This window comes from Lactuca saligna, chromosome 3 (assembly GCF_052625555.1).
Source record: "Lactuca saligna cultivar CGN05327 chromosome 3, ASM5262555v1, whole genome shotgun sequence".
Classification (NCBI taxonomy): domain Eukaryota; kingdom Viridiplantae; phylum Streptophyta; class Magnoliopsida; order Asterales; family Asteraceae; genus Lactuca; species Lactuca saligna.
Window position 1 is genome coordinate 190,499,974 of NC_136419.1, and position 26,645 is coordinate 190,526,618.

General features: G+C 34.5%; 1 protein-coding gene, 1 long non-coding RNA gene and 1 pseudogene across 4 annotated transcripts; 1 reads left to right on the forward strand and 2 right to left on the reverse strand.

Annotated features, from left to right (window-relative positions):
- Positions 1 to 3,857: 3,857 nt before the first annotated feature.
- LOC145036275 (1-aminocyclopropane-1-carboxylate oxidase homolog 1 pseudogene) lies at positions 3,858 to 5,824 on the reverse strand (annotated as a pseudogene). Its single transcript, XR_013678435.1, has 3 exons — positions 5,321 to 5,824; positions 4,394 to 4,759; positions 3,858 to 4,100 (listed from the first exon to the last, which is right to left on the reverse strand). The product of XR_013678435.1 is annotated as a 1-aminocyclopropane-1-carboxylate oxidase homolog 1 pseudogene (transcript).
- A 9,450-nt stretch (positions 5,825 to 15,274) lies between these two features.
- Positions 15,275 to 19,233, reverse strand: LOC145037658 (1-aminocyclopropane-1-carboxylate oxidase homolog 1-like). 2 transcript variants are annotated; one of them, XM_078986353.1, is made up of 3 exons: positions 18,605 to 19,233; positions 15,971 to 16,292; positions 15,275 to 15,626 (listed from the first exon to the last, which is right to left on the reverse strand). In XM_078986353.1, the coding sequence occupies exons 1-3, from the start codon at positions 19,138 to 19,140 to the stop codon at positions 15,384 to 15,386; spliced, it is 1,101 nt and encodes a 366-aa protein (XP_078842479.1). In that variant the 5' UTR covers positions 19,141 to 19,233; the 3' UTR covers positions 15,275 to 15,383. The 2 variants fall into 2 exon arrangements, with proteins under 2 accessions (XP_078842479.1, XP_078842480.1); XM_078986354.1 differs by having other exon boundaries at positions 15,459 to 15,622; positions 18,605 to 19,230.
- Positions 19,234 to 19,471: 238 nt separating this feature from the next.
- Positions 19,472 to 21,731, forward strand: LOC145037659 (uncharacterized). Its single transcript, XR_013678930.1, has 2 exons — positions 19,472 to 21,351; positions 21,478 to 21,731. It is a non-coding gene; the product is annotated as an uncharacterized LOC145037659 (long non-coding RNA).
- Positions 21,732 to 26,645: the final 4,914 nt, after the last annotated feature.

Genomic DNA, 26,645 nt, shown 5'->3' on the forward strand with positions numbered 1-26,645 from the left:
ATCGATCCTTCAATCAAGCCACTCGTTCAAGGTGAGTTCACACCCCTACGTTTTTCCGAGTTGTCATGTTTTAAGAGGGTAATACAAGAAAAAGTACAAGGAAACTTGTGCTCAAAAATATATTATTTTGTTTAAGTTAATAATATTTTCAATATGCTTTTAACATGGAAAACAGTTTTCAGCAAACAATTAAGAAACCAACTCGTAGAAACAGTTTTCAAAACTAGGGTAACGCACTTGTGAATCATGTAGTAAAATGTATTATTTTATAAAGGATTCATGCAAATCATAAATAGGATTTCCAGTATTATTACTTGTAACTTTGTTAGTCTAAGTTGGAGACACATCCTTGGTAACACTCCCACAAAATCAGAGTGTAGTACTAGCACTTCTAACCAGAATCTCTTGTAGGGAGAGTGTGACTGTTGTGTATAGATCTATACGAGACTAACTATCCCGCACCTCGCTGCTACCTACAGCGGGACCGATAGGTCTACGGGTGAGAAATTCATAAAGGATACTGGCCTCGATACGTCCCATATCAAGTTAATGTATGGTTATAAAGCTTGCAACCCAGATAACAGAGATTTACTCTTGTAATAATGAATCAAGTGAACTAACCTCAAAGTAATAACCGATTTGATTACTAGAGGGTATTAATAATACCTTCAGGAGTTAGTTCACCAAGTATTTTAAGTTTTATTTATGTAATAAGGCTAATATACTTCACTGGGAGTAACCAGGGTTTTTCAAGGAAACTACGTTTAACGATATAAGTATGGTAGATACTTGTACACTTCATTTTAGAACGGATAACCAACAACCTACTCTTAGTGAAAATATAGGATTTTCCCGGGATAACTCGGCATTTCATAATCGGATGGTTTAACAAGTAACTAACGAATGTTCATATTCATTCCATGACACCTTGGATTGTACATATCTTGTATGAATCTGGAAGTCATGGAAGGAATGAGTTCTCAAATACACTTTTCATAAGAAAATATAGGATTTTCTTGATGAACACTTTTCAAAAGGATCAAAGAAAACAATTTTCCACCAAAACTAAATGCTTATGAACTCACCGACTTTATGCTGATATTCTTTCAAACTACTTGTATTCTCAGGAAATCAGTAGACAAGTACTTCTTGGATTTAGAGGAGTCGGAGTAATAAGAGTCATGTTTTTATATTCTACATACTTTTAGTGTATTTAAAACAAGTTCCAAATTATTGTAAACACTTTTCATATATATATATATATATATATATATATATATATATATATATATATATATATATATATATATATATATATATATATATATATATTCATTGTAATGGTTGTGTTACTATGATTGCTATTGTACAATGGTAGTGATGCTAAACATGACGTCCTCTACCCCGGAACGATTCCACCGTTCCGGTTTTGGGGTGTGACATTGGCAGAATGAGAGAAGCACGTGGCGACAGGCGAAGCCAGGCAGGTGGCAGGTGCGAGGGCGAGACACGCGGTGGACAGCTGGCTTCGGATGCTACACGCATCAAACTTTCGATGCACACTTCAGAATTCTGTTGGATTGTGCATAGAATGAGTCACCTACTCGGACACGGGGCAAGCTGCTGGCGAGGGTGACGTGGTCGGACCCTGGCCATGCGAAATTTCTCGGTTCTCGTGATTTCTTGGGTTTTGTGTCCCGAACTTCAAAAATCCTTAACTTATGCATATGAGCTCCATTTTTGACGTTCTTTATATGCACGCGTAGGTGAAATTATGCTCTACAACTTTTGTTTAGACTCCGTTGGCTAATTTTGAATTTATTTTTATTATTATATTTTGAACATACCAGGAAATGAAAAGTCCGTTAAAAATTCATAACTTCTTCATTCGATGTCCATTTTCATCTGTCTTTTTACCGTTGTACTACTATTTACGAGACCTTCGATTCTCGTTCAGGTTACATCGGCTAAAAATCACTCGATCTTTATTTCGAGTTTTTAGCTGTCTACTACTATTCCAAAATTCAGCAAAATCATGACTTCCACATACGAAGTCAGATTTGGATATTCTTTTAATGAAAATTCTCGGTTTAACGAGGACTATGACTTTCATTTAGATCACTAAGGCTAAAAAGTAGTTTATCGAAAACTTAATTTTTACGCTAGTAGTGTTTGCCAGTTTTGTCACGGATCATTGATTGATCATAACTTCTTCGTTATAACTCAGATTTCGATGAGGTTTTCACCTAAATGTTTCTAGCAAGATTCTTTATAACTTAAAATAATAAAATTTGACTTATTTCAAATTTTATATTTTCGTTAAATTTCAATATTTGACATTTGATTAGAATCTCAAAAGACTATAAATATTTTCCGAGTGATTCTAAACATAGTTTTACTTCATTTCCAGTAAAAACCATTTGTTAGAACTCAACGCTCAACATCATATAATATTTCATACTATTATTTATTTTTAAACTACAAACATGATAACTGAATGTGTATGTTACAATATCTCAAAATTATAAGTTAAAATACAAATTAATTGAAATACATCACAACATTAAAGATATATATGTAGTAATAATCAAATATGTGTGTGTTAAATAAAAAATCATTAAGTATATTATGCATATTAATCACCGATTTGACCGAGTTTTACAACACCGCTTAGTTCAGTAAGGGGTTGATCGGAGAGTAATCGAGATTATTCAACTCGCCTCGGTAAGTGGACGAGTTGCGAGTACTCGGAGGAGTAATTGGACAACTCGGCGAGTTTTACAACACTGGCCCATATAACAAAAAAATTGTAATTTTAAGCCTATTGTTGTCAAAATTGGGTTGTGGGCTTGTGGCCCCTCCTGATTTCTCTAATAATCCTATTGTGGACCTTCTTGATTTCTCCAATAGTCCGATTTCTAAGCCAAAAAGTCAAGATAGAAGTCAAAATCCATTGTATCTAAACCTTCCGCCCTTATTGTCGCTACTCGCTAGCCCGCTCATTGTTGTTGCTGGACGCCTGCATCTTGCATCTTACCTGGACACCTGGTCTCACCATTCACCACCACAAAAGCTGTCTGCAGAAGACAATCCACCCTAGAAGACATCAAAGCGGGTGGATTTTATTTGGTTCATTTTACGGGTGACGGAAGACAATAAAGATGTTTGTGACCTTGTCTTGTTGTTTGGCAGAAAAATGCTATCGAAATAAGCTTGATTAAAGAGGTCGGGGTTGTCAAAAGAGAGAATGAGGTGTCGAAGGTTAAATAAGGAGTTCAATGACGTATAAAGAAGGTGATTAAACACTACTGTGAACGAATGGTATGACCAAACCGATTAAGGGGGTGATTGTTGGGTTAATCGACTTTTAGCAATAGGAAAGTTTCCTTTTTTATTACTCTTTTAAGTTTATTCCGACACGTTTTAGAGTCTAATTAGGTTTCAAATTTCAAATTATTAGTATAACTAGTCTTTTAAACTATAGTATAAAAGGCACATATGTTAGGAATTTCCCCTTCTCTTATTAATAAAGCTTGAACATCCAGCAAAGTAAATATCCGTTTTTTTTTTCTCTTCTCTTCCCTTGTTTTTATGTGTTGATTACATTTAATTATTCTTACAAAATACTCTTCTAGCCTACTTGAACTTGCTAATCCATTGAAGTGTTCAATATTTAAGCTTGCATTTGTAAATTGTCTGCCCATTACAAATAATATAACAACACCATAGTTTTGCAAAATCTCACAAAAAAACAAAGAAAATATCTTTGAGATAGATTACATTACATGACATAAGAGGAATAGGAAAATAAAAGATTCATCATGTAGTGCTAAATCAACAATCGATGTTTAATTGATCTAGATCTTGAAATGCAAAAGAGCAGAAGTACCATCAATTCCTTTTGCTCTATAGTAATCCACGTATTCTTTCGCTGTTGTGCCTCTATACTTGGCCGGATTATCTTTCGAAAGCAACTCCTTGATTGGTTCAATAACTTGCAAGGTCTCACTCATAAAGAATGATGCCACTGATACTCTTGGACCAACCTTGTTTGCCACCACCTTGTGTCGTGAACTCACAAACTTGTCATTTGTAACTAGCTAAATTATTCCATTGATTGCAAACAGTGCCGAATTAAAAAAAAAAGTAGGGTATGCAAGTAGTGGATGAGAATATATGTAATATTATTATAACTTTTTAGAGTCGCCAACTCACACATACTCTACACCTTTCATCCAGAACCCTCATCTTTGGTTGATGAGATCTTTCTGTTAATTCCTAATACGATAGGGCCAGAAGTTCTTTGGTATGAAATATTAATATTTAATGATAAATTTTTTCATAAAAAGATCAACACTTCATATAAAAAAGATTAATTTATGTAGTTGCATACCAATATTGCGACGATATTAAGCTTGAGATAGAGAGAAATGCATGCCTGTAAAAGATCTCCAACATTCACTACAAGAGCTCCTTGTGTAGGATGAACATCAGTCCATTGGTTTTGATATAAGATCTTAAAGCCACCAACATGATCTTGTAAAAGAATCGTGATGAAATCGTTGTCAGTGTGGTCCGGGTGCCTATGGTTAACTCTGGTTGTGGGCAAGGAGGATAGTAATGACCGAGGATAGCAAGCCCATCGCCACATCCCATGTCTAAAAGATGATTTGGGTTTAGCCCTAGAGCATCTGACATCAATGTCAATAGACAACTTGCGAGTCTAATCACTTGTCTTGAGTACTCCAATAAAATATCTCTACAGATAAATCCCAAGGTAACAAAAATATGGAATAGTTGGAACTTATAATCTGAATTTGAATTATCTGTAACCCTTTCAGTATCGGTTTACGTATTATCATGCTATGTTAAAATAATTATTTGTATAATATTAGGACAATCTTTTCCGAAATTAACAATTAAACTACAAATATTTCAGAATATTAGATTATCCATATATATTTGATGGTTAATATATTAGTTAACAAACAATGAAATAAAATCCAATACATTCGATTTTTTATGTTTTTAGGGGTGTTTGAAATACTTATTTAAAAGGATTACTATTTTTTTTTAACTTAGTTTATTAGCTAATACTAAGATGAAGTTTTTAAAAAGGTATTTATAAATTTTTGTTAGTTACTACGTTATAACTTAGCAAGAGCTTTTAATAAGTTGGTGATGACTAAACCAAAAAGATTTCACAATCAAAAATCATGCTCCCTTATCCAAATGTTGATTGCGAATTTGTGATCCATTACCCACCACTCATTAGTTTCACGAAACCATCTTTTTCACTGAAATAGATTGAAAAGCATACCTGCAAGGCGATGGCAACTCGTGGGTTGAGGAATATCAGGAGTTATGGTGCAAAAGAAAGAGTCTCGCCAGTTAGTCACCACTGCAGTGTACAAGTCAAAGTTGCTGTGGTGCACAAACTTATGTTTCCCGTTGCGATCCCTAGCGTACCACTGTTTCTTCACCTCACTATCCTGCTCAAAAAACCCTAAAACACCTTTTTTCATCTCCTCCAACATGCTATCAGGAATTCCATGATTCACAATCTGGAAGAAACCCAAGTCTCGAATGCATCCTTGACTTTCTCGATCACCTCTTTTCTCCGGATAGGATCTTCGTTGATTCCTTCCAGATCGATGGTCGGAAGACTAAGCTTGGAGTGTGAGGGTTGATTGGAGTTTAGGTTTTCAGGTGAGGGTAGATGGAACATCTGAGGGACCTCCGTTATTCCGGCGTCTACATGTCCTTTGACACTAGTTTTGGTTTCGTCAAAAGCTGTGAGCCAAGTTTTCCGGTCATACTCAGGTCAGGGCCGGTCCTGACGATAAGCAACTCGGGCGACCGCCTAGGGCCCACGTCTCTAGGGGCCCAAAAATTCTAAGCTATGTAGTGTGTGTGTGTGTGTATATATATATATATATATATATATAACTTATTGGCTAAATGATTTTTAGATCATAAAGTTTGTTCAAACTCGAACGAGCTCAAAAGATAAATCAATTTTGTTTGCTTGTTATCATTAATTGAACATGTTTATAATGAATAATAAATGATATTTTTTCGAATCTTTATTATATTCGTGTTTAAGGGGCTCTTTTTTTTTCGCCCCGGGCCCCATATACGTTTGGACCGGCCCTGACTCAGGTGTGCATGGAGACGTACCAACGAGGACTATCTTCTCAGTCTTGTATGGCTTCTACACTATCCCACTGGATATTATCTTCAATGTAAGATATTATTCACTTCACTGATAATCATGAGTATCATTATTTATGTCGTTTTATGTATATTGTTTTCATGATTGATCCTATATTATCGGTTGGCATTGTTATCTTTTGATATTATGTAAATTGAAAACTTATTGATATTTTTCCCAACATAAAATTTAATACAAATATTCTTATAAAAATTAATACAAATAATTCCTTTTGTCTAAAAGCTTTGATAATCATATGAAATCTCAAACATCCTATAAAGATCGATCAAAATATATGTAATCTGTATTTTGTGCAAACCAATATATATATATATATATATATATATATATATATATATATATATATATATATATATATTGGTTATTAGATTACAAACACACTCTTAATATTTTAGGATACGTTTTTGTAACATCATTTTTTGAAAAGTTTCTTATTTTCAGGATTGTGGACAATGAATGGATTAAGTAAAGGTATTGGGCTTCAATGGAATTAGGGTTTGACCTTATTATACGATGACAATGTTGGATAAGTGATTAAAACCTTGGTTTGTGTCTTGGAGTCAAAGGGTAAAATGAGAAAAATGATGTTTTAAACTTCTTTCATGAATTATGGTTTTTAGTTCAACATGTGTTAAGCCAAAATTAACTAGTTAAAAATTAGGGCTCATTACCTTTCCGTGGATATAAAGATCGTCAAAAACAGAGTTGAAACGAAGAAGTTATGACTGTTTGAAGTTAGAGTGAAATTGGATGAAAACTCATTCTCATGAGGAGAGAAGTAATTCTCATGATGTGAGAAGTGCTCACAAAGTGAGAATATATTCTCACTACATGAGAATTGTGCACCCAAAGCCCATGAAATTTTTAGGGTTTTCAAGGTATTTAAAGGTTAAGATTCATGTTTTAGGGTATTTTCTTAGCATCCATCATGCCTAGAACCTATTGGGAGAAATCCTAGCTTCCATTTTCAAGATTTGACCCTTCTCTCTCCTCTCTCTCATCTAATTTCTAGAGATTTTTGGTGGTTTTGAAGTAATGTTTTCATGAAAGATTGATCCTTAAAGCTTGTCAATTGGAGATCAAAACGTTCATCTACCTTTTAGACCTTTGTAAGTTATAAAGTTGTTAGATTTATTGCATTTCATTTTTGGATCTAAGTGTATTTGGTGTTTTGGTCCATTTTAATGAGTTTTGAGTGAGAGTTGGGAATAAAGTTTGCAACTTTATTACTCACGAAGGTCCCAAGAACATTGAATGTTTCAGATCTGGACTCCAACACCTTTGATCAAGTTTAGAATGTTTTCTTGGACCTCATGAACTAGGAAAGCTTTGATCTTTTGGCTTCCTTTTCAGGCATGCAAGTTATTTTTTCATTTAGGCCATTTTGGTGTATTAAAATTTAGATCTTGAAAGCTTGAGACATTATTATGGATAAAGTTGGAAATTTATTCATTTAAACATTATGTTAATTTAGATCTGAAGGTTCGAGACTTGGACTTAATGGATTTAGCAGAGAAAGATGCACCATTGGTCCTTTTAAGACTTACAGACAAGATATTGGTTTTTTGCACCATCCTAATGGATAAAGTTTGGAAGTTTATCAATTACGAAGCTATTTAGGAACTAGATTTGAGGTTATGGGCCTTGGTCTGTAGAGATTAAGCACTTAATGTAGATTTTGGCCTTCTGACCAGAAGTCACGACGTGACATATGACGTGTCACGACGTGATGATGTCCAGAATCACGATTGTTTGTATGCGTTCTCATGAAGTGACCAAGGAATGGCCATGGCGTGATGTTGACTTTGTCTAAGCTGACCATTAACCTTGTTGACTTTGAGCTTTGAATACGGTTTTAACCAAGTTTGACAATAGAGTAATTTTGGATGTTTTGAACAATAGTTTGAGACAAGGTCACTATTAGTTGTACAAGTGTAACATCTGGTTTTGAAGTACTTCCATTGTTGATTCTTATATTGAGATGTACAACGTTGTGGTCCCTATGTTCAAGAAAGTATGCAAAAGGAGCTCTAGTGGCATTTTGTAATAATAGGTCTTCTAAGTACACTATGTGTACGTGGTGTACGTTGGGCGTACATCACTGTATGTCGGGCGTACTTGCTTAATGAGGAAACCCTATTTTTTAGAGTTTGACTGGTATTTAAGCACTCTTATGGCCTTATTTCACCCATTTTAGCTACCTCCATCCCTCTATTTCATTTGTGCAACCCTAGAACCACCTTGAGGAGTCTTTTCAAGATCAGAAGTATGTTTTTGGTGCCTTAGAAGAATAAGGAAGGAAGCCATGCTCATCTTGAAGGAGTGGAACACTTGGATTTGGGATTTCTATTTCATTTGCAACCGTTATAAGATAAAAAGCTTTCAACTTTACCCCTATCTCATGGATATAGTCTTGGTTGTTTTATGGAGCTTTTTTGGTCTTAAAATATTAGATCTTTAATATGGCATGTTCTTGACCTTTGAGTTGTCCTTTTTGACCTTAGGAGGGGTCTTAAGTGATAAAAATGGGTTCCCAGTGGTTGGTTTTGCTTCATGCGTCTTGTAAAATGTCTTAATGTAAAATCTTATGTTAAGCACTTATTGGACATGTTAGGTTATAAAGTGATGGGTTTTGAGCAAAATATACAATCTTATGTGTGAATGCAACCCTAATTGAAGATCAACATTTTCTTTAATTGAACATACAATAATGTATAACGAAGTATAAACCCTAAATCTATGGATAATAATCAAAAATCAAATAAGAAGGGTTATGATTCATACCTTTAAGATTGTTATCATAAACAATCTTGAATCCTTGCTTGATAGACCTTTGGTAGTTAGCGCCAAAAGTGTCGTGCCTCTAATGGTTCACAAACACACGAAGCAAGAGGATGATTATGAGAGGAGGAGACAGGAGGTAAATTTCTATTTTTTGTTCTAGGGAATGATTGGCCAGAAATCCAAGTGTAGGGGTCTCTTTATATAGTGCACCGAGGATACTATGGATAACCCAAATCTGAATAAAATATCATTATTTCAAATATGGTAATTTTCTAGCTCCTTTGATTATCCACATATGATAAGAAATTCTAGATTATCTTATATATATATTTTAATAATTTCGTCCAACCTTCCCCTAGGAAGGTTCTATACCCTTTTTCTCAACTATTAAACAATTACACTTTTACTCACACTTTCAATTACTTCTTTTAATCCCAAAATTAATTCCAACTTAATTTTCGATTAAATACAAACCAATAATATAATTTATAATTAATTTATAATTTCCAAAATATATTAATAAATCATTTATTTCAACTTATTAATCAAATTAATAAATTCTTCCTCTTTCTCAATTAATCATCATGTCAAGTTGCTAGTATGAAGGCAACCCAAAAAGACTTTGCTACTATCAATTCAAGTACATACCAATTATAGTTATGGGCTTAGACACCTAATACAACAGTGTCCCACTTGGATAAGTCTAATAACTATATTATCAAGTGAAACTTCAGAAATTGACTAGCAAATTATAGCTACCAAAAGCTGTTGTCAATAATGTATCCTTAGATAAGTGATCAAATATTCATCCGTTCTTCAAGATATCGTATAGAAATGAGACACGAATTATAATCAATCTCTCTGTGCAATATATGTTTCCTGATTTTTGATATACGACGACTGATTCAAAGCATTAATTGAACACATCAATTCATTGCAGGCTTGGCCAATCGCTTTAAATGTCATCATCAAATCATCAAACAATTCAAAATCTTGAATCCCAAATTAAATACAATCCTTCAGTCACAAGCTGACTCTGGTGTGAAGCATTCGCTTTTTGGTATGGAGGTTGATGCGATGATCAAAGCAGCTGAAAGAAGATTGCTTGAGAAGATTGACTGCAATAATAAAAACAATGAGCTTCGGCTTAAAGCTCAAGGGAAAAAATTTTGATGGTGCCTTACAAGAACTGAAAAATGTTGCAATAGAACGACATGTTCTCTTTGTCCAAGATGTCAAGAAAGTAAGGGACGATGTAAACTTGAATGTCGAAGAATTGAAGCAAGAGATGACAAAAGAGCTTCAGCATCTAACTTCGCAAAATTTGATAGTGCAAGAGCGTGTTGATATTGTGGCAGAAGCACTTACAAAGATTGTTAAAGACTTTCAAGCAACTGCGATAACTATCGAAGCTAAGAGCAAACATGACAAGGAGTAGTTCGCTAAGCTCATTGAGTTGTTAGCTGAACTTAAAGCTATTGTGTCCAAGCCAACTTCACAAACAATTTTAACTCCTAAATTTCTTACATTGAAAGTCATTTCATTGGAGCAGGCAATTCAAAAGGCTTTGGCACCCATAACGAGTTTTACTTCGCTTTTGCCAAAGAATGCCCCACCTGCTTTCACAGGGGTGCAAGGGGGAGAAGTAAAAGGAAGTAAAGGGGAGGATGCCAAAGTTGTTGGGAAAGTGTATTCAACTCAACTGAAAACGACATTACCTGTGAATACCAGCTCAATTCCTTCAACATTGGTAACATCAAAACCAATTACAAAAGAAATTCCTAAAGGAATTAAAATTGGTTCGACAGATAAAGGAAGCTCTAGTGCGAAGACTGATACTTCAAATGTTGGGAAAGGAAAGGGTATTGCTTATGAAAAGTCGAAGGAGGAGAAGAAAGCTGAAATTGAAGCTGAAATAGAGAAACAGAGACATATTCAAAGCATACTGAGGCTAAGAGACAATGATCCACCAACAATGAACAAAGGAGATCGTGCAAAGTTATACTCTTTTGAATCAATTGAATCTAGAGTGTTGGGGAATCATATGTCTGCTTTTGAGAAAAAGCCAAGGAAAAGCTATGCAACTTCGAACTCTGACATGTGCCAACTAGACTTCCCAATCAATGAAATGATGTTTATTACTGCTCAGTACAAGGTCAGTGAAAGATTCAAAGATCCTGATGAGTACACATACTTAAAAATTAGATTTCATGCTGTGCTTGGGAAAGATCAAGATGAAGTGTGGTCTTTGGTAAAGATAAAAGGGTAACTGCTATCAAGAAAGATGTCATGTTCTAGAATCTACTTCAGAACTTTCGTTATTTTGTAGTTCGAGCAGACAACAAACCTTTTGATTTCTCAATTGCTGATTTTACCTTGATGAATCTCAATGATCTCATTCAAGTGGCCCTGATTCTGAAGGATATGGAAGAAAACCAACTATAGGAAACTGATTTGGATGTGTTCAGACTTGGTTTAGGGCATCTCAAGATATTCATAGATAATTACTATGATTGCTTGGCCTTAACTGATGAAGAAGTTGCGTCAGGAGTTGGAAGAAAGGTTAATGTTGCTATGGAACCTACGAAGCCACAACAGGAGTTGATGAAATATGTCGATGGTGATATTTTTCTCAAACCATTAGGCATGGTGTTCGCAGGGAAAGATACAAGGGGAAAAGCAAAGAGATTCTTCTTTCAAGTTGCAAAGATTGAAAGATATACAACTTTGCAATATACGAACTTTATTGTTCGTATGAATAACTGTACCAAGAATAATGATGGAGACAGGAAGGAGTCGAAGAAGATAATCTCTTGGTACTCAGAGATACGAAGGACAATGCACTCTGTTGCTCAAGTTCTCACAAATTGAGTGACTTCAACTGTTTACAAAGGGGGAGAATGTTGAGTCTTTTTGTTGTAAAAGTCGAAACTTTATCTTGTCTATTCCGCATGTTTATTTACTAAGTCATCTAATGTCGAAGCTTAAATGTCTAGACTTAGTATTTTTTGTACACTCATGTTTCCTATAAATAGGGACTGGGGATATAAGTAGAGATAGAGGTCATTTAGCTTATTGTAATCAGTATTGTATTCGAATTCTCTGTTCAATACAAAATTTGCTGATTAATATTTACATCTGGTGTTCATTTCATTCATTACTCATTCATCTAAATCATGAATGCTTTCTAAATCTCGATTACAATTCTCTTCACTTATGGCTCCTCCAAATTTCTCCGATAATCCCATTGTGGAACCAACTGATTTCTCCAATAGTCCGATTTTTGAACCACAAAGTCAAGATAGAAGTCAAAATCCACTGTATCTAAACCTTCCTCCCCCATTGTCGTTATTTGCTAGCCCGCTCATCGTTGTTGCTGGACGCCTGCATCTTACCTGGCACCACAACAACTGTCTGCAAACGATAGTCCACCCGTCGGTTACCGTAACTCAAAAAATCAGGAATGGAATGCTCTTGTTCTTTCTTTCAGTTCTTATCTTGTTATCCAGTTCTCTCGGTTTCATCTCTTCTTTGATTTCTAATTTTGATTTTATTGAATTGTTCCTGAGTGACTGAGTTAGGAATTAGCAAATTAGGAATGCCCATGTTCTTTGCTTCTTGTTGTGAATTGTAGGTTGAGTTAGGAATCAACTAATTTCAATTTCAGTTTCACTTTTCACAGTCTATTAAATGCATTGATGATTGTTAGTTTCTTAGTTGTTACAGATTTTAGTTCATTATGAAAGTTGATTCTGAGGCTTCAAGGGAAGTTGGAATGGCTTAAAAATGGGTTTAGGAGTGAAAAGTATGAAATTTGGTAACCTTAGCCGGTAGGATTCACACCCTCCTATTTATAGGTGCGAACCGAGGGTCTTTGGCCGAATGAGAGTAGCACGTGGCAGCAGCCGAAGCGACGCAGGTGGCGGGTGCGAGGGCGAGACACGCGGCGGAGAGCTGGCTTTGGACACTACACGCATCGGACTAGCGAGGCAGGCATTGGAATTCGGTTGGACCGCGCATCGGATGAGTTGCATACTTGGACACGGGGCAAGCTGCCAGTGAGGGTGACGTGACCGAACCTTGGCCATGCGAATTTTTTGTCGGTTCTTGTGATTTCTTGGATTTTGTGTCCCGAACTTCAAAAATCCATAACTTTCACATACAAGCTCCATTTTTTATGTTCCTTATGTGCACGCGTAGGTGAAATTATGCTCTACAACTTTTGTTTAGACTCTGTTGGCTAATTTTGAATTTATTTTTATTATTATATTTTTAACAGACCAGGACATGAAAAGTCGGTTAAAAATTCATAACTTCTTCATCCGATGTCCATTTTCGTCTTTCTTTTTACCGTTGTACTACTATTGACGAGGCCTTCGATTCTCGTTTAGGTTGCATCGGCTAAAAATCACTCGATCTTTATTTCGAGTTTTTAGTTGTCTACTGTTATTCCAAAATTTAGAAAAATCATAACTTCCTCGTACGAAGTCAGATTTGGATGTTCTTTTTATGAAAATTCTCGGTTTAACGAGGACTATGACTTTCATTTAGATCACTAAGGATAAAAAGTAGTTTATTGAAAACTCACTTTTTACGCTAATAGTGTTTGCCGGTTTTTTCGGGGATCTTTGATTGGTCATAATTTCTTCGTTATAACTCGGATTTCTATGAGGTTTTTGTCTAAATGTTTCTAACGAGATTCTTTACAACTTTCAATAATAAAATTTTATTTATTTCAAAATTTATATTTCGTTAAATTTCAATACTTGATATTTGATTGGAATCTCATAAGATTTTCAATATTTTCCGAGTGATTCTAAACATAGTTTTTCTTCATTTCTAGTAAAAACCATCAGTTAGAACTTAACACTCAATATCATATAATATTTGATAGTATTATTTATTTTTAAACTACAAACACGATAACTGAACGTGTATGTTATAATATGAAAATCATAAGTTAAAATACAAAGTAATTCAAATATAGAACAACATTAGATACATGTGAATACACAAATACAAAAAGCGTATAATGATCTCACTTTGTAAATAATTATTGAAAATTTAAGATATATATGTAGTAATAATCAGATATGTGTATGTTAAATAATAAATCATTAAGTATATTATACATATTAATCACCGATTTGACTGAGGTTTACAACACCGCTTAATTGAGTAAGGGGCCGATCGGAGAGCACTCGAGATTCTTCAACTCGCCTCGGTAAGGGGACGAGTAGCGAGTACTCGAAGGAGTAATCGGACAACCCAGGGAGTTTTACAACATTGGCACATATAACTCTAAAAATTGTAATTTTAATCCAACTATTGTGAAAATTGGGTTGTGGGCTGGTGTCCCCTTCTGATTTTTCCCATAATCTAATTGTGGACCTTCTTTCTTTCTCTAATAGTCCGGTTTTTTTAAACCACAAAGTCAAGATAGAAGTCAAAATCCATAGTATCTAAACCGCCTGCCCTTATTGTCGCTACTCGCTAGCCCGCTCGTCGTTGTTGTTAGACGTCTGCATCTTGCATCTTACTTGGACACCTGGTCTCACCATTCACCACCACAACAATTGTCTGCAGACGATAATCCACCCTCGAAGATGTCAAAGCGGGTGGCTTTTATTTAGTTCGTTTTACGGGTGACGGAAGACGATAAAGATGGTTGTGACCTTGTCTTCTTGTTTGGCGGAAAAGTGCTATCGGAATAAGCTTGATTAAATAGGTCGGGGTTGTTAAAAGAGAGAACAAGGTGTAGATGGTTAAAGAAGGAGTTCAATGACGTATCAAGAAGGTGATTAAACACTACTGTGAACGAATGGTATGACCAAACCGATTAAGGGGTGATTGTTGGGTTAATCAACTTTTAGCAATAGGAAAGTTTCCTTTTTATTACTCTTTTAAGTTTATTCTTGCATATATTTTGAGTCCAATTAGGTTTCAAATTTCAAATTATTAGTATAACGAGTCTTTTAAACTATAGTATAAATAGACACATATGTTAGGAATTTCCCCTTCTGTTATTAATAAAGCTTGAACATCCAACAAAGTTTGAAATATCCGGGTTTTTTTTTCTCTTCTCTTCGCTTGTTTTTACGTGTTGATTACATTTAGTTATTGTTACAAAATACTCTTCTAGCATACTTGAACTTGCTAATCCGTTGAAGTGTTCAATATTTAAGCTTGCATTTGTAAATTGTCTGCCCATTACAAATAATATAACAACACCACAGTTTTGCGAAACATCACACAAAAACAAAGAAAATATATTTGAGATAGATTACATTACATGACATAAGACGAACAAGAAAATAAAAGATTCATCATGTATTGCTAAATGAACAATTGATGTTTAATTGATCTAGATCTTAAAATGCAAAAGAGCAGAAGTGCCATCAATTCCTTTTGCTCTGTAGTAATCCACATATTCTTTCGCTGTTGTGCCTCTATACTTGGCTGGATTATCTTTCGAAAGCAACTCCCTGATTGGTTCAATAACTTGCAAGGTCTCACTCATAAAGAATGATGCCACTGATACTCTTGGACCAACCTTGTTTGCCACCACCTTGTGTCGTGAACTCACAAACTTGTCATTTGTAACTAGCTAAATTATTCCATTGATTGTAATCAGTGATGGATTAAAAAAAAAAGTAGGGTATGCAAGTAGCGGATGAGCATATATGTAATACTATTATAATTGAATAGAGTCGCCAACTCACACATACTCTACACCTTTCATCCGGACCCTCAATCTTTGGTTGATGGGATCTTTCTATTAATTCCTAATACGGTAGGGCCATAAGTGCTTTGGTATGAAATATTAATATTAAAGGAGAATTTTTTTTTTTTTCATAAAAAGACCGACACTTCATACAAAAAAGATTAATTGATGCAGTTGCATACGAATATCGCAACGATATTAAGCTTGAGATAGAGAGAAATGCATGCCTGTAAAAGATCTCCAGCATTCACTACAAGAGCTCCTTGTATAGGATGAACATTGGTCCATTGGTTTTGATACAAGATCTTAAAGCCACCGACATGATCTTGTAGAAGAATCGTGATGAAATCGTTGTCAGTGTGGTCCGGGGTGCCTATGGTTAACTCTGGTTGTGGGCAAGGAGGATAGTAATGGCCAAGGACAGCAAGCCCATCGCCACATCCTATGTCTAAAAGATGATTTTTGTTGAGCCCTAGAGCCTCTGACATCAATGTCAATAGACAACTTCCGAGTCTAATCACTTCTCTTGAGTACTCCAATAAAATATCTCTACAAATATATCCCAAGGTAACAAAAATATGGAATAGTTAGAACTTAGAATCTTAAATTGAATTATCTGTAACCTTTTCAGCATTGGTTTACGTGATTACACGCCATGTTAAAATAGTTAAGTGTATAATACTAGTACAAGCTTTGCCGAAATTAACAATTAGACTACAAATATTTCAGAATATTAGAATATCCATATTTGATGGTTAATATATTAGTTAGCAAACAATTAAATAAAATCCAGTACTGTCGAATTTTGATGTTAATTTGCAAGATTGTGTTGAAAACTAATGTGCCGCTTATAATTAAAATCCATTAGTAGTTTATTTTAAAAATGGAACGGTATATCATAATGTACAATCGCAAGCAATCGGCATGATTCTACTTCGTCTTTAATCTTGAAACTGTATTATGGAAGGAGATTAGGAAAGTTTCTTGTGGTTGGTGCGTTTTTTTTTTGTTGTGTGAATAGAAAGGTAGACGAGTGCAAAGAGTGTAGTGGATGTAATGAATGGGTTGGAGAAGGCATCTTCCACGTTCTATATTAAAAAAAAAAATCAAAATTTTTTTATCGAGTCTCGAGATTCGGTAGAACAAGGAGAAAATGTGTGCTAAGCAAAGGAAGATTATATAGTGGACGTTTATGATATTTTTGCACAGGTCAATCGTTTTAATCGCAATGAAAAGGCAATACCATCTACAGGTGAGGGTTTTAAGTTTTAACCCTTATGTGAATGTTGTGATGGGGTGAATCACAAACTTGTTCCACATGGAGGATAAAAAGAAAAATTAATATTGTTCATATTATCTCTTTTTGTATAAGATTCTTCTTGTGTGGCACTTGGTAACATTTGTGAAGTTCTTTCAGTTGAAAACTTGTATCAATTATGAAATAATGAAGGCTTCATTGATTTGGAGATTATAAATTACTTAGCTTCCACATATATAATGATATGATACCATATAAATACTTACAAATCCTTTAAAATGCATAATGCATGTATAACGTACTTTGTTATTTAATAGAAGTAGAACTAACGATTCGAAATGTTTCAAAGTTCAATTTTCGGTTCTTGGAGACGACGAGTTGATAACGATGAGTTGATGACTGTTTACTGTTTGTCGCCTCTAGTTTCTAAGTGTATCTTTTATTTTTATTTTAATTAAACCTATTATGTACCTTCGCCTACGTACACAACTTAACTAAAAGGGTGTTTTAGTGAGGTATAAGTTTGTATGTTTAGATATGAAATGAGTTTTCTATTTATTTAATTTCTAACCTTAAGATTGTACTCATTAGGCTCCAATATAGCCTAACCCAACAAATTAATACATTTTTACATGCTAAATAATAAGTTATTACTCTCTCCATCCCAAATTGATAGTCCATTTTTGATTTTTGAAGTTTTTTTTCTTCAACTTTGATCTTAAATATTTGTATTTGTGTTATATATTACTTGTAAAAACTTATAACAATGAAAAAACATTTAAAATACAATCCATTCATATATTTTGCATTAAGTATTATCTATCAAACACAAAAATATTTAAGATCAAAGTTTAAGAAAAAAGACTTCAAAAATTAAAAATAGATTATCAATTTGGAAACGGAGGTAATATTAAATTGAGAAAAGTAAGAATTTTTACAAGACTTTACTTTTTGTAATGATGATATTCTTTCATTTAGAATCATTCTTTTGATAACTATTGTTACACTCTAACTTTACACAATTGAAATATAAAACTTATTTTGAAAATGTTTTGTGAAAGGTATTTAAAATGGCATTGGGTTGTTCCACAATGTGAACAACATATCATAAGCGACATTAAGATGTTGAAGATGTCAGCTGACAATCTCGACAGTGAGGATCTAGTGAAAAAAGAAATTTGTGACAATATAAGCGAAATATATAATTTTTATTTTCATAAATTAATTAAAGAAACTTTTCTTTGGGTTTTTAATCATACCTTATATTTTTTATTTTCAATTATTATTAAAATTAAAATAAAAATTATATTTTATGGTTTTAGGGGTGTTTGAAAGTATTTAATTAAAATGATAACTATTTTTTAACTTATTACTTTATTAGCTAATACTAAGATGAAGTTTTTAAAAACATATTTAGAAATTTTTGTAAGTTACTAAGTTGTAACTTAGCAAGAGCTTTTAATAAGTTGGTGATGACTAAACCAAAAAGATTTGACAATCAAAAAACATGCTCCCTTATCCAAATGTTGATTGTGATCCATTACCCACCACTCATTAGTTTCACGACACCATCTTTTTCACTGAAATAGATTGAAAAGCATACCTGCAAGGCGATGGCAACTCGTCTGGTTGAGGAGTATCAGGAGCCATTGTGCAAAAGAAAGAGTCTCGCCAGTTAGTCACCGCTGCAGTGTACAAGTCAAAGTTGCTGTGGTGCACGAACTTACGCTTCCCGCTACGATCCCTAGTGTACCACTGTTTCTTCACCTCACTATCCTGCTCAAAAAACCCTAAAACACCTTTTTTCATCTCCTCCAACATGCTATCAGGAATTCCATGATTCACAATCTGGAAGAAACCCCAAGTCTCGAATGCATCCTTCACTTTCTCGATCACCTCCTTTCTCCGGATAGGATCTTCGTTGATTCCTTCCAGATCGATGGTCGGAAGACTAAGCTCTGAGTGTGAGGGTTGATTGGAGTTTAGGTTTTCAGGTGAGGGTAGATGGAACATCCGAGGGACCTCCGTTATTCCGGCATCTACAAGTCCTTTGACACCAGTTTTGGTTTGGTCAAAAGCTGTGAGCTCAGCTTTCCGGTCATACTCAGGTGTGCATGGAGACATACTAACGAGGGCCATCTTCTCAGTACTCTTGTGTGGCTTCTACACTATCCCACTGGATATTCAATATAAGATATTATTCACTGCATTGATAATCATTAGTATCATTTTTTATGTCGTTTTATGTATACTGTTTTCAGGATTTATCATCTATTGTCGGTTGGCATTGTTATTTTGGTATTCATAAAACTATTTTTTTTCCACTATAAATCGATAATTTCTTGGCTAAAAGTCATTTTGATGATAAAATGAAATCTCAAACATCCTTTAAAGGTTGATCAAAATATATGTAATCTGTATTTTGTGACAACTAATTTTTTTTTTTTTTTTTTTTTTTTTTTTTTTTTTTTTTTTTTTTAAATTGGTCACTAGATTACCAAGGAATTCTTAATATTTCAGAATACTTTTTTGTAACATTATTTTTCAAGAAGTTTTTTATTTTCGAGATTGTGGACAATGAATGAATTAAGTAAAGGTATTGGCTTCAAGGGAATGAGATTTAGACCTTATTGGATGATAACAATATTGGATAAGTGATTAAAGCTTTGGTTTTTTACCTGGAGTGGGAAAAATGATGTTTTAGACTTCTTTCATGACTTATGGTTTTTAGTTCAACATGTGTTAAGCCAAAATTAACTAGATAGAAATATGGGGCTCGTCAATACATTTCTATGGATATAAAGATAGCCGAAAACGGAGTTGAAATGAAGAAGTTATGAATATTTTAAGTTAGAGTGAAATTCGATGACAACTCGTTCTCACGAGGTGAGAAGTAATTCTCACGACGTGAGAAGTGCTCATAAAGTGAGAATATATCCTCATGACATGATAACTGTGCATCTCAAAGCCCATGAAAATTTACGGTTTTTAAGGTATTTAAAGGTAATTATTCATGTTTTAGGGTATTTTCTTAGTCTCCATCATATCTAGAACCTCTTGAAAGTTGATCCTTAAAGCATGGCAATTGGAGATCCAAACTTTCATCTACCTTTTAGACTTTTGTAAGTTATAAAGTTCTAAGATTTATTGCATTTCATTTGCGGATCTAAGTGTATTTGTTGTTTTGGTCCATGTTAATGAGTTTTGAGTGAGAGTTAGGAATAAAGTTTGCAACTTTATTACTCTCCAAGGTCCCAACATAATTGTATGTTTCTGATCTGGACTTCAACACCTTTTGATCATGTTTAGAATGTTTTCTTGGACCTCATGGACTAGGAAAGTTTTGATCTTTTGCCTTCCTTTTCAATCATGCAAGTTATTTTGGTCATTTAGGCCATTTTGGTGTATTAAAGTTTGGATCTTGAAAGCTTGAGACATTATTTTGGATAAAGTTAAAAACTTTATCCATCAAAACATTATGTTGATTCAGATTTGAAGGTTAGAGACTTTGACTTAATGGACTTAGCAAAGAAAGATGCACTCTTGGTCCTTTTGAGACTTGCAGACTAGATCTTGATTGTTTAGACCATCCTAATGGATAAATTTGGAAACTTTATCCATTATGAAGCTATTTAGGAAATAGATTTCAGGTTATGGGCCTTGGTTCAAAGAGATTAAGCACTTAATGTAGATTTTGGCCTTCTGACCAGAAGTCACGACGTGACATAGGATGTTTTATGACGTGACGGTGTCCAAAATCACGATTTCTTGTATGCGTTTTGACAAAGTAACCAAGGAATGGTCACGACATAACGCTGATTTTGTCTAAGCTGATCGTTGACCTTGTTGACTTTGACCTTTGAACATGGTTTTAACCAAGTTTGACCAAAGGGTATTTTGGATATTTTGAACAATAGTTTGAGAAAAGGTGAATGTTTTTTGTACAAGTGTAACATCTGGTTTTGAAGTACTTCCATTGTTGATTCTTATATTGAGGTGTATTGCGTTATGGTCCCTAAGTTCAAGAAAGTATGCAAAAGCAGCTCTAGTGGCATTGTTGTAATAATGGATCTTCTGAGTACACCATGCGTACGTGATGTACGATGAGTGTACTAGGGTGCTCCCTAGGGTTTGGCTGGTATTTAAGTACTCTTATGGCCTCATTTTACCCATTTTAGTTATCTTACCCTTTATTTTGTTTGTGAAACCATAGAACCACCTTGAGGAGCCTTTTCAAGCTTACAAGTATATTTTTGGTGCCTTAGAAGAAGAAGGAAGGAAGCCAAGCTCATCTTGAAGGAGTTGAACACTTGGATCTAGGATTTCTACTTCATTTGCAACCATTATAAGGTAAAAAGTTTGCAACTTTACCCCTATCTCATGGATTTGGTTTAGGTTGTTTTATGGAGATCTTTATGCCCCAAAATGTTAGATCTTGAATATGACATGTTCTTGACCTTTGAGTTGTCCTTTCAGACTCGACTATCTATAGGATTCAACATTATATATGATTAGCATGCACGAGCGGCTGTAGGGTTGGTGGAAGTTACATTATTCAATGCAGTTTATAACATGTCAGTGTGAGGAATGATTAGCCTCTCTTGAGAAAGTGAGTATAGGATGTATGCGTATCCTAGATGTTCGGGCCTAGTGGTCAGGAATTACTAATAATTTTATTAGTATGAATGTAATGTTTATGTATTTGTATGTATTTATCAGTTTGTTTGTGATGTGTATGTATCATTATGTAGGTGATGTGTGTATTATGTACAAGTTTTTTCTTGCTAATAGTTTTATATGTATGTGTGTATGTAATGTATATGTGTTGTAAAAAATGGGTCGATGTGACCGATTAATCGGTAATAATACTTTACTTGTTGTTGCGGTTAGTTACAGTTTGCACCCTTTTAGATTAAGTATACATGGCAATCTACTTTCGCTTTGTGAAGATAAATATGTAAAAAGAGCAAAATTTTGCATATTTGTAAAAACGAATTAATCTATAAAAGAAAAAAAAATCTTAAAATAAAAAAAATAAAAAAACGTTACATAAAAATGAAAACACACAAAGATTGAAAAAATAATTCTGGAAAGAAAAAAAAAAACTAATCTAGCTGTATATAAAACCATTAAGATTCAATAAAAAAAATTATTTGAAACTAACTTCTAGAGAAAATGGGAAAAAAGTTATCAAAGAAACCGTGATAGATTGTGAAAAGAGTCCTGCACAATATCCACAAAAGAATTCAAAATGCGATTCAAATTTGTAATAAAAAAATGGATGTAGCGAAGGATAAAAAAGGGAAAATCTTGGTCAAAAATGTAAAAAGAATATGCAAGGATAAAAAAAGAAAATGGATGTTGCAAAGGATAAAAAAGGGAAAATCTTGGTCAAAAATGTAAAAAGAAAATGCAGGGATAAAAAATTAGACCGAATGCCTCTTCTATAACTATGCATTTACAAATAACGTTGTAAAATACTTTCGACGCTAGCTAGTCGGTGTATTGAGTTAAATAAATTAATCGGTTAGACGATGATTAATCGGGGGCCCAAAATTGATAATTCGCTGAATTTTAAAGAATTAAATACGATTAATATCATTACAAAGTTCGTATATATTGCTAATATCATAACAAAATAGGTTAATATGATTAATACACTACAAGACACGTGAGCATTAGCGGCGACAATTGTCGCCGCTAACAGCTATGTATGTTTCCACTAAAGCCATTTGCGACGATCTGTCGCCGTTAAAAAGTTTTCATTGTAGCCTAACTACAAATGGTTTATATGTCGCCGCAAAAGATGTTGCCACATGATTAAAGGTGGTGGAAATAGACAGAATATAGAAAGCGATGGACGAAGGGGGTACATCTGCGTTAAGCTTTAGCGGCGACACTAGGGTTTTAGTTGCGATATCGTCTGCAGGAAAAAAGTATCACAATTTTTTAGCATTAGCGGCAACGTTGTCGCCACCATTGACGTCGCCGCTAATCGTTTTAGCGATCTTCGTTGCCGGCCGTTTGATTAGGTTCAGAATGATGGATAGTGTTATGCAATCTCTTTTAACATCGATCGTGGTTTTCGAAATTTACATGTCACCGCTAAAAGCATGCGGCGTAGCTATTGCGTTGATATCTTGTAGTGATACAATACTAATTATTACTTAAAAATTTTCTGCTAAGATAAAACTTCTTCAAAATGTTAATATTTCATAGTTTGCTATTAATTCCCTATATGTGTTGGGCAGAGATTAATCGCTAGGTGAATTCTATTCAATTGGGTAGCACTTAAGAACTAATTGAAGATTAATCGAAACCTAGTCTGAATTTTTAGTACAGATATGCCAAGAATACTTATATGATTAAAAACGGAAAACATTGTTTACGATGTAAGAAACGAGGTAAGATAATGTCGCCAATTGTTTATATTTATAATTTTTTGAGGAAATTATAAAAAACCTCTTAACATTTTTTATATTATAAAATAAACGGGCTAGTACTTTCAATCTATATTTTATTGATCATTTTTTCTCTCTTGTATAAGTTCAAGTTTTCGTCAAAGATGGTAAATATGTTGAGTAATCTGCTTTTAGCAGTTGGAAAGTTTCCTTTTTTATTAGTCTTAAATTTTACTCCTACATCTTTTAGAGTCCAATTTGGTTTTAAATTTTTAGTATAAGGAGTCTTTTAAACTATAGTAAATAGGCACATATGTTACAAATTTCCCCTTCGGTTTTTAATAAAGCTTGAACATCAAGCAAAGTTACAGATATCCGTTTTTTGCTTTTTCTTCCCTTGTTTTTACCTTGATTACACTTAGCTATTCTTACACTTGGTATCAGAGCGATTGTGTAACGCCCGAGTTTTCAGGGCTAAGCATTTTTGTCAATGTAATAGTCTAGGTCAACTATTGTAACTCTTTTTGAAGTAATAAATATACAATATTTGAGTATTATGTGAATTATGTGTGTTTATGTGTTTATTATTTAATTATAAATGTATAATTAATAAAGAATAAAAATGAGCGTCAAAATTAAAGTGTGAGATAATCCCGATATCTCTACATAAAGTTGTAGAATACGTCTCAAGGTTTCCGTACATATAAAGAATGCCGAAATCCGAGCTATAACGAAGAAGTTATGGCCCGCCGAAGTTTTACGGCAAAACCGGCACGGCACCGGGAGACATAAATAGTGAATTTACGATAGAAGACTTTTTAGCCTTATCAATCTAAACAAAAGTCGTAGAATATGTTAAACTAAGAACATCGATAAAAAGAACGCCCAAATCTGACTTCGTATGAAGAAGTTATGATTTTTCTAAGATTCGGCTTAGCAGTGCACGGCCTGAAACTCGAATTTTAGTTCGAGCGGTTTTTGGCTTACGCAACGTAAATGAGAGTTGAAGATCTCATTAATAGGAAATCAACGGTAAAAATACAGACAAAAACAGAGTCCGTATGTAGAAGTTATTAATTTTACGCAGACGTTTAACAGTATAATCTCCTTGTACTGTTAAATTTAAGATCGGTCGAGAATTAGCTGACGGTGTCAAAATGAAAGTTGTAGATCTTATTATTACCTACGCGTGATTATAAAGAACGTCAAAAACGGAGGTCGTATGTGAAAGTTACGGATTTTAGAAGTCGGAAGTGTGCTGTGCGAAAATGGGTGATGTGACACAATCTTGGCCATTGCTTTCTCCCCAAGGCTTGCCACCAGATGGTGACATGTGGCACCAAGTTCAGCCACATTTCACCCTATAAATACCACCTCTCCCACCCTCATTTTCTTCACACCTTTCCCATTCTTTCTTCTCTTTACTCTCTCTCTCTCTCTCTCTCTCTAGAACCTCTCTCTAGCCCCGAAATCCCCCGAAAAGCCTAGGGAACCTCCCTAGCACGAGGCGGAAGCCCCGGAGTGCTCGAAGGCTCCGAGAAGAAGAGCTTTTCGGCTCAGGAACGCTGCTCCAAGCAAATCCCGGTTTTCTATAAAACCCGCTGTAAGTGAGCTACGCCTATGCTATTTTTAATATAGCTTTTATTTAATTATAGTAACATTATTAGGAACTTATAATAAATACTTGGGCTATTATTATGGGTTATATAAGTATTTTTTGACGCTTATATAATAATAATAATAATAGCTAGACTATTAATTAGTCTCGACGAATAATAAACTAAACTCTAGTGGTAATAATACTAGGTTTCGTCGAAGAAAATTCTTTTTAAGAAGCGAAGCGCTGTCTGAGTTCGGAATCACCACCTTTTCAGGTGAGTGTATATTTACTTTCAACTTACACATAGATATGAAGTATTTAATATAAATTACGTGCTATTTGTGCATATTATCTGAATACTTGCTATCTATGCTGGATGAACGTTTTATACATGTTTTCAAAGATTTAAACTGTATATGTATTTTATATCTACAAAATGTGTTGGGTAAAACATGGGTAGATGTAATAGTTGCTGTGTGACAAAATAAAATAATGAGAGGCCTCGTTATAGATGTTATTGATGATCCAGTCATCTAGCGGAGTATAGATGACGACCACGGACTATTCTAGACAGTCCAGTGGAACACTAGCAGGCTCGCAACCTGTAGGTGTTTATTTGAACTGTGTGTTTATTTGAACTGTGTGCTCACCAGATGTACTCCATCCCCCACATGGTTGCCTATTAGGACATTTATTGCTGAGGAATCCCCTTAGTAGCAGTGTCCGTCCCGATGATGATCCTTAGGCTAGGTCCTTTATGATAGGTGTTTAGGGACGTAAAGTGAGGATAACGGGAACGGGTAATCGGGTTATTGTTGATTGATGAAATTAATAAACTATTTATTGTGGGTTGAAAACCCTATGTGCTCATCAGGCTCCCAAGCCTGACCCACTCAGTTTTATGTATTACAGGTAGTGGCGCTTGAGCATATATATGATGTTTGGACGAGGGATTACGGATATAGGCCTGTAGATATGAAATAATGTAGTAAGGCTTGTATTGTACTGTTTATGCTTTTGATCTGTACGAACATGACATCCCGAGTCTTTTAATGAAATACATTTCTATGGAAATGCTTTTGATAAATCTTTATCATATTATTGTTTTGGGACAAATTCCGCAACACTTTTATTTAAAATGTTACTCTGATTTTTAAACAAAGCATAAACAAACCGGTCTTTTCTGGCCGTGATTTTGGGGATGTCACAGTTGGTATCAGAGCATTAGTTTAAGCGAACTAGGAATTTGTAGGATTTCTAGACTTAAACTTAGAATGCTAAGCGATGATTGTGAGGTGTGAGCACTAGTTTATTTTAGGAATTATGCCTAAAATGCTTTTATGTGCTAAATGCTGTATGCATGATATGCTGTTATTTTGTTCGGATCTATGGTCTGTTGCCGACCGGATCTGGAAACCTTATGTGTTTAGGATTCTAAACGTACGTGTAACATCCCGAAATATCAAGAGTAGAGTTGAAGGGCTAAAAGAGTAAATTGGGAAAGAGCGACTCGGCGAGTCCATGTGTGGACTCGGCGAGTAGAGTCGCGACTTGGTCGCGTGTTAAGTGGCCGACTCGGCGAGTCAGTGTATTGGACTCGGCGAGTAGGCGCTGAGTGGAGAAAACCCTAATTCTCGGGGTTG